Source organism: Brugia malayi (genome assembly GCF_000002995.4).
Source record: "Brugia malayi strain FR3 genome assembly, contig: Bm_v4_ChrX_scaffold_001, whole genome shotgun sequence".
NCBI classification, from domain to species: Eukaryota; Metazoa; Nematoda; class Chromadorea; order Rhabditida; family Onchocercidae; genus Brugia; species Brugia malayi.
Window position 1 is genome coordinate 6,859,336 of NW_025062479.1, and position 8,495 is coordinate 6,867,830.

The window sequence follows — 8,495 nt, forward strand, 5'->3', positions numbered from 1 at the left end:
ATATCCCATGTATCGTGTCAGTTTTAAGGAAATGATGGAAAAAAAGTATCGCTGCTGTTCAGTTGAATAAAGCAAACTTACTGGATCTGAACTGGTCATTCCGTCAAATTTATCCAGTTACTGTGTTATTGATATGACTGGTCGATTGCAGTTTGGTGAGACGGTATGTCGTCTGTGTTTGTAAATAATGTGAATTGAATTGTGAGCCCCAGTGGCGTTTCTTCACTTCAGACTGCACACATTCGCCTGTCCTTTTGCTTAGTATCTCAACCATCCAGCTTCAGGATGCCGGAAATTAACACGTGTGCAGGAAGCACTGTATCCGTTCTTCTGATGTCCTTTCATGACCTAAATGTATGAATATCATTTCAGACGGGTGACCAGGAGAATCCCGATACATTTCTCTCCATTCAATAGTAATAACAGGAGTTTTTCTCTACATATGCAAATGTAAACATAATATATCACTGTAAATTTATGAATAGGTTTATCGGCAAGAACCATAACGTTGTTACTTCCCTATTCAAGTTACTTTTTCTACGTTGAGACGTGAAAATAAATGAGATGAAGTATAGTACCCGAAGAGTACTATGTAACCCATAATTACATCTCTAGTTATCTTTTCTTTTTCATATTTCCATATATTTTCACTTTTTTCCATTTCACTTTTAACTGATCTAACTTTTCCATCTTCCTTTTTTCGTTGTTTTATGCATTTTCTCTTCTAAGTCTAGAGAAATCGTTGTATTTATAACTTATATGTAAGTAAAATGAACTAGACCATAGGAGCTAAAGCTAAATCGGCACTACTGTATTTATGTCTGACACACTTTCTTCTCTATAATGCTGAATTTTTAGATGTACTGAAATTCACGCAACTATTATTTTTACATGGCATTATCTTGGCTTCTATGATTTCAAGCAGAACTTTTATTTGTATTTCTTTTTTAATTGTTCGGATCTTCAGTTCGTTCTGGTTTCACATGTTACATCGAAAGCTTCTATCCTTAAAATCATTGTTTACATTTACGAAGGAGACATAAAGACGATTTTATTTACTGGTTCCATGCTACTGTTGCTGTGTCATATTAAAACTTTCGTGTGTTCCCAAAAAGGAGCCTTTTGCTCATATATCCATGATACCACGTCGTTATGTTGCTCTTTTAGTTTCATATTAGCCGATTCCATGATTATAATTGATTTCTTAGCCTACTTTTTTTTGAACTTTGAGAAAAGAATATCCTGGTCGTGTCCGCAGCCATTTGATACACTTTCCCTTTTTTTTTAATTTTTTAACAATATAGTAACTTTTGACTTGTGAATTCCACATCTTATCAATACCACCAAATTCAGGAGTTTGCTTTGTCGGGATTTTAATGCCGATGCGTTTTGTCTACTTCCCTTTTTTAATGTTCTCATGTAAGCTAAATTGAAAATAACTTTATTAAGAAAATTATTTCAGTGAATTGCATTCGTGATGGGTTCCTGCATGCATTTGATGATACTAAAAATTTTTCTGGTCGGGATGTGCCTTACTTTTTTATGGTAAGCGAATATAGTTAGTATCATCTTTTCATCTGAATAATATCCCTTTATCATATGGGAGAATGCTTGGGTCAAATGTTTTGTAATGAATATATTATTTTAGTTTGTAGCTGTATTTGTCAGACATTATATTGGTTTTTACAGTGGGCTTTGAATGTATTCAAGCAGACGATGCTTCAATCTGCGCATAAGCAAGCCAACAAGACAGCCTTATTTGGTCGACAAACTGCGGGTGCACAGATTGATCGAATTGGGACGCTGTTACTTGAGAAAAAAAGCCTTGAGCGGAAACGGCCTGGTAGTGCACAAGCGTATGATAATAGTGGTTCAGTGGTTTGCTCGAAACGGGCAAGAATAATGAAAGGAAAACTACTTAATTTATTGCCAGTTCTATCTGACCAAAATAACTATGAAAGTGAAAATGTGAAAAATGAAAGGATCCTGATATCGCTTGACAAAACCACGAATTGCATCTTTGGCCAGGTTGGAATTATCTTGGTTAATGTTTTGTTCCTTTGATGTAAGTGTGAAGTGAACAGAGTTCTTCAGTAATCTACACTTGTTGTTTTAAAATATTCTACTTCTGTATAATAATTATCACGAAGATGTTTTGCAACAAACTTCGAGTCCTAAAATTTGCACAAATTAGAATATTTATTCATGAAACATATGTAGATTTGAACGGCGGAAATTATGATGACTTCTACACCTATAACATAAGAGAAATAGAAAATTTAATGTGTGTACTAATACTTTTTTTGATTTTATTTTGCAGTTAGCGGTAAGCCACCTTGAAGAACTCTGTAAGTTGTTCCACACACTTATAGAAATTCTTTAAAAACTCTTCAGCATTCCAAAATTTTCTCAGCATCCGAAAAGAAAAATAAAGGTTCATTCAGCGAGGACATTGCTAATTAGTTTTCCTGAATTACATTCATTTTTACATAGAATAGTAATTTTTTTGCTGTGAAATCTGAAATATATTAATTTACCGAGTAATCTTCTTTCATTGGATTATTATAGTGTAGTCCTGCAGCGCTTAGTTCGCATGAATCAACTGGTGACGAATGCAATGAAGACCTTGGTGATTCTAGTAAATATAACCTTTTCAGTAAGCACTTTTCCTTGTTAACACTTCATTGCAAAAGTTTTGGCAGTTTCAGATTAAGAGGTAGATGTGAAGAGACAAAGAATCTTTTTAGATTTCATTTGAAATGAAATATCGATTTACGCCCACATGAGATCTTCTTAATAGTCCATAAAGTAATTTGAATATAAAACAGTTTTCAACATGACGACAAAAATCGAGTAATTTCGACAGAATATTTTTATGACAGAATTGGACACGGAGGGTGTGCCAAAACCACTTCCACATATTTTTCGAAGTGGGAAAATGGAACCGACAATTCCAAAAGTTTCGATATGTTCATTTAGGTTCGTTATCTAGCTTGCCAGTTTTACTGACGAATGTTTCGCCTTCAACATCAGCCCAGACATTCTGCTCGGTACCAGGGAGGTTGTCACTGCTATGTGCGTCCAGCAAATACAAAGTTAGCGTTGCGGAGGTTTGTTTGCTTGACCTTATTAATTAATCTTATAGTCATTTGTGTACTTTTCAATGTACAGTACTACTACACTTCGATCAAGAAAGAAATCATCATGCGCAAAAACCTTTAGTGTCTTTGGACTGCGCTGCAAACTAATGCAAAAAAGGGAAGGAAATTGCAGAGGGAACTAATCCTGCATGTATTAGCAATTGTACAGCAATATCTTCATTGCTTTTCGAAAGTTTTGAAAGTTTTGCTAGTCCAGCACATTTTCAAAAATCCTTGTTCACTAGAAACCAGTATCCTCTCTTCCCACATGTTTCTCATTCCTACTTGGTGATATTCACATCATTATTTATCAAGTAGCTAATAGTGAAAAGTTGAATAAAAACTGGATAACTAGGTTATGTTTCCTGTGAAAGTCTAAACATTCAACGAACTCTACAACGCACGCAAATTGATTTGTATCGTCCTTTCAATAACTGGTTTTTACTATTTAATCATTTTTCTTCCGAAATTATCTAGAAGTTACTACGTACATAACAGACTATAAGAGGAAGTTTTAAAACTGCTATTTCCATAAACCACCCGGATGCAGGCAACTCTCGAGCCAAACTGCGTTTTTATTTGGCACACTGATATGGTGCCAAATAAGTTCCCGAACACTAAAATCACCTAATCACTGTTATGTCGCATTTGTTGCTATTAGGACTTGACACATCACGTCAGTCAGCTATTTTAATCCCTCTTCTTCTCTTGCCCAGCTACTTCCGCCTTATTTTGTGAGCTTTTTTCCATCATGTTATGTTGCGCCATTTCTCTTTGTTATGCAGCATTGAAATATCATACTATTGTCAGAAAAATTCCATCAGTAAAATCATTTGATCGGAAAAGGAAGTATGGTAGGACGCTGAATTTTTAAACTCTTTAAGAGTTCATTACAATTGTTCTAATAATTTTCTCATATTTTTTGCAGTTAGCTCGGAGGCTTTCGCCGCCGGAATCACTGAATGCTTCTTTATTAGGTGGAATATTGAGGAGGTTGGTTTTAACATTTCACGCTATATGTTACATTAATCTTCTTGTTCCACATGTACTGGAATTGTTGATGACAACGTTCAATTGCTATGCATATATGTTTTCACAGAGGCTATATGTTACATTAATTCTAGATGCTTGTATAAATAAGTAATAATAATAATAATTATATATATATATATATGTAATATTCTGGTTTTTCACAAATGATATCTTTTCGTAACTTTTGTATGTTTCCACACAACAATGTTTTTTGAATTATTTCAGTATTTCAGAGCTAAGTCAAAAAATGGTGGACAAACGCTGCGTGATCAATTGGAACGTATTGGCTTAAAGTTGCCTGCTGGACGAAGAAAGTCAACAAATGTAACTTTACTGACATCTTTGGTAGAAGGTATGTGAATTTGTGATACATGTCTTGCAAAATAAGTTTGCAAGGAATATAAAAGTTTAAAATATTGCTTGTACTTTCATTTCTATTGAAAAGACAAGCTGTGAGTTGAAGGAAATTTCAATAATTTAGGAGAAGCACAACATCTTGCGAAGGATTTCGCAAATGCATGTTCAACTGAATTTCCTGCAAAATCGATTGCTCAGTGCAGACTTAAAAAATGCGTTACAATGTCTGTTATGGAACTGGAAAAAGAAAAAGAAAAATTCCGAACAACAAAGTTTATATTTTCAATTCCTCAACTTTTATTAAAAGACAGAACTGTGTGACACTTCTTGATTTTAGGGTTAATATTTTAATTCAGGCAGTTGCTTTCTGGTTTTATGGATATGTTGCGGCAGGATAATGTTTTATTGTCGGACAAACGGGATAATAAGATGCAGAGTTCCATGGAAAGGTTTTCCCTGATAACTCATACTTTTGGCACACCGGCAATCTTGGCAGGTAAATTTTTATTGAATTTATGCTTGATTTTACTAAAAGTTTTGTTAATGAAACGCATGAATCTTTTCATTTAGGGACAGCTGCTTGCATTTAGTGGGAAAGTTCATTTAGAATACGTTTGTTTACAGTTCTTTTTAGCGTTTATATTGGTTTGAACTTTGAAATGACAGTGAGCTTAATTGGTAATCGTTTTAATTAAACTAAATCAGGAGGAAATTTCTGAAAAACACTGATCACGTTGAAGATTCGAAGTCGATGTGCTTTTAAGCTGTGGAGGCATTTATTTTTTATATAGCGTACCATTGAAAATTCCTTTATATAATTCATTTGGTATTTTTCGGTGCACTATTCACTGATAGTTTTCATCAAAATCAAGTCATGCTTTGATCCTATGTGGAATATTTATAGGATTATCAACATTTTTAATGTATGTACAAGAATCACTGGATATATTGTCGCATCAGAGCACAGTGACAGGATTTCCTATGGAAAATTTTCTGGGTTCAAATGTCTTTTGTTCACAGCAGATCAATGGCATATGTTCAAATGATGGAATAAAGAAGTTTGATAATCGAAACTAGACAGTTTTATTTAATGAGTGCGCTTACCATACTTCCTACTCAGTTTTACTGGCATTATTGTATAGTTTTCCTTTCTTACTCATTAATATGTTGCGAATCTTCCTTGTTTTAATTCTTATTATATTATGTATGTTTTTTTTTTTTTCATCTTGCAGCAAACAGTTAAGCTTTTTTATCAGTCTTACCAAGCTATCATATCAGACAATCTGTTTTCTTACCGGGCTATCATATTACAGCAGAGGTGTATCGCTAATGAAGTTTAAGTGAAAAAAGAAAAAAATAAGAGTCATGTCCAGTTTTCGGTGCATTATATATAAGCCGTTAATTGAATTCATAATTCAGTTGAACTTTGCCATGATAGTTTGAAATGCTATCTTATTCGTATTGTTTTTGATAATATTTCTAATGTTCGTATGTATTAAATTTGGACATAGTTTTATATTGTTTACATGAGCGATTCACTTTCCTTGCGGCTATTCATATCGTTTCAAGTTCGTTTATGCCCTTCACTTATTTGCAAGTTATTTTTTTAGTTTTGGCTTTCAAATACCAGTGCTGTCAGTCATGCTATTATGCTATGAATTAAGTGCTCAGTTTTTGTTTTTTGTTTTTTATATTTCGAAGGTTTTTTCCACTTTATTATTTCATTTTTGCTTTAACTTTTCCAAACTATATAAATTCAGGGTATGTGTTTAGCAGGAGAGATAAAGTGTTTCAAGCATGTTTGTTTCGAACGTCGACTTCAGCATTGGCCTTTATCAATATAGGGCTTTTTCTTGTTCTAGATCAATTATCAATGTTGTATGATCAGTTTTAAAGGTATTCCAACATGGTAATCCAATCCGCCCAGATATAGATGTCTAAGCAGAGCTGGAATATATCAACGATGAACATCCAGTCTCGGACGCATCGAGAATTTGTAAATTCAGTTTGTTGATAAATGTTCTTGAACACTACAATATGAGAATATTTTTACAGGTAAATGTAGCGTGAGTGTATTATGCTCGAAATGATATACGTATAGTAAGTTTAATCTAAAATTGATTCGTGTGCAATGTTTCTGTAATGAAATTAGCAACAGAAATGATGAAAATAAAAACCTCTAATAATATACGAATAACGACAGTATGTATCAAAGACCTCAGTACTGCATTCTCTTTTGAATTTTATCATGCAGATTATTTAATACAGTAGACGTTTGGTGGTCAGTATGATATGATAAAATGATTACCAACAAAATATAACTAAGACTGAGTTTGTTAAGTTTTATTTCTGATTACTCCACTGGGACTAAGCATGCTATTTTGTTTTCCTGTCATTCATGTCCAACTATATATATTTATGCGTTTTTCCATTTTCTTCTCAGTTTTTGGCACGTGCCTTACTGCTTCTGATATTGAGCTTCATTTGAATTTTTTAAATTGGCGTAAAACAAACGACGGTGATGCACATAACAGTAGCTATCGGAAGTTATAATATAGTTGCAGATGTATCTTTTATCACCCAGGGCAACATTTTTGTTTTTATCACTATAATTTATGTTGCGTAATTCCCGATTTGTTCTAAAACATGATCACAGTTGACTCAGTTGTGAATTTTTATTTGTGCATCGAACAGTTCTTTAATATAAATTTAATATTATTATATTTAATATTAATGCTACTTAAAAATCACTATTTTATGTAATATTTAGCTTTAATAAGCCTAGGGTATTATTAAAGGGCCCATCATCACTGTAATCATGTGCTTCAGCAATAAACTTGGAAAACGATCTTTGCTATGCTCTCAATAAATGTAGGCAATACTAATTGAAACACACAGATTGAAACAACAGGCGACTAAATTTTTATAAGTATAGTCTTATCATATGCTGAAAAATCCGGATTTCTGACATCATTGCCGTTTGCATACCAAAAGTATTCCACATCTATAACTGGAGACTTTACTTTCGTAAGACGATATGCATTTGTTAATTGGCTCTTATGAGTTTTTAAATGGTTGAAAACACGGCGCTAGTAGCTGCCTTGTTACAAAAGATAAGTATACTCCGATTATGCATCTGTATGAAACTGTATTCTGACAATTTTAGGCACTAGTGATACAGTGAGTACTGAGCAACTAGTATGCATCTCCTGCTCCTACCACTTCATCCTCTTCTATTTTTAACTTGGTAACTCGTCAGTGTAAACTATAATCATTTCACGGTCATATTTTAAAAAAACGCGAGAGGGAGTGGAAACCAACATGTTTACTCGTGATTGAATTCTCTTTTCAGAAGTAGAAACTTTGCTGTTACTACGGAAATGGTGAATACGCGACATAGAACTATTACAAAAAATCTTTTGGTTTAAAATTAGAACCAAATTTGGATCTGATTTTTAGCAAACCGTAATCACCTATCTGCCTTACTACCTTACAGTTAGAATGCATTAATAAATATAGCGGAACCTGTCAAAATTTTATTAAATGATAAAATGTCTTCCCTTTGCATATTATGTACAATCTATTTTGTTATCTCAAACATTAAGTTACTTATTTCAAGCATCGATGAACTCCACCGTGGTAGATGAGAGGTTAAAAGTGGAGATGAGTAAGCCATATAAGCCGGTACCGCTGAGAAATTTCATCTTCATCACTACAGCGAAGTCTTGACTTGTAGTTGTTAACTCCAATCAAAGAGAAACGATAACATTATTGAATCTGTATCTTCCTATTTTCTTTTTACATTTTTCATTTCACATGTTATTTTATCTAGTGGAACTTTGAAAGTGGTTAATTTGTGTAGCTGAACCAAAGTTGGAAGTGTAGGAAATGCGAAGTCTTCAATAGCCGAAAATGTTAGTACTCGAAGTAAAGAGGAGAATATGGTCTTTACTGGGTCCTCGATAT

The 8,495-nt window shown here is 33.5% G+C and overlaps 1 protein-coding gene across 2 annotated transcripts; it reads left to right on the forward strand.

Annotated features, from left to right (window-relative positions):
* Nucleotides 1–1,542: 1,542 nt before the first annotated feature.
* On the forward strand, nucleotides 1,543–5,606 carry Bm9639 (Uncharacterized protein; the record flags this gene model as incomplete). Of its 2 annotated transcripts, XM_001899066.1 has the most annotated exons (9): nucleotides 1,543–1,545; nucleotides 1,690–2,028; nucleotides 2,569–2,656; nucleotides 2,980–3,110; nucleotides 4,069–4,133; nucleotides 4,406–4,524; nucleotides 4,654–4,801; nucleotides 4,886–5,025; nucleotides 5,434–5,606. In XM_001899066.1, 9 exons carry the CDS (start codon nucleotides 1,543–1,545, stop codon nucleotides 5,604–5,606), a joined length of 1,206 nt encoding a protein of 401 aa, XP_001899101.1. The 2 variants fall into 2 exon arrangements, with proteins under 2 accessions (XP_001899101.1, XP_042929850.1); XM_043073916.1 differs by lacking the exon at nucleotides 1,543–1,545 and having other exon boundaries at nucleotides 1,717–2,028.
* Nucleotides 5,607–8,495: the final 2,889 nt, after the last annotated feature.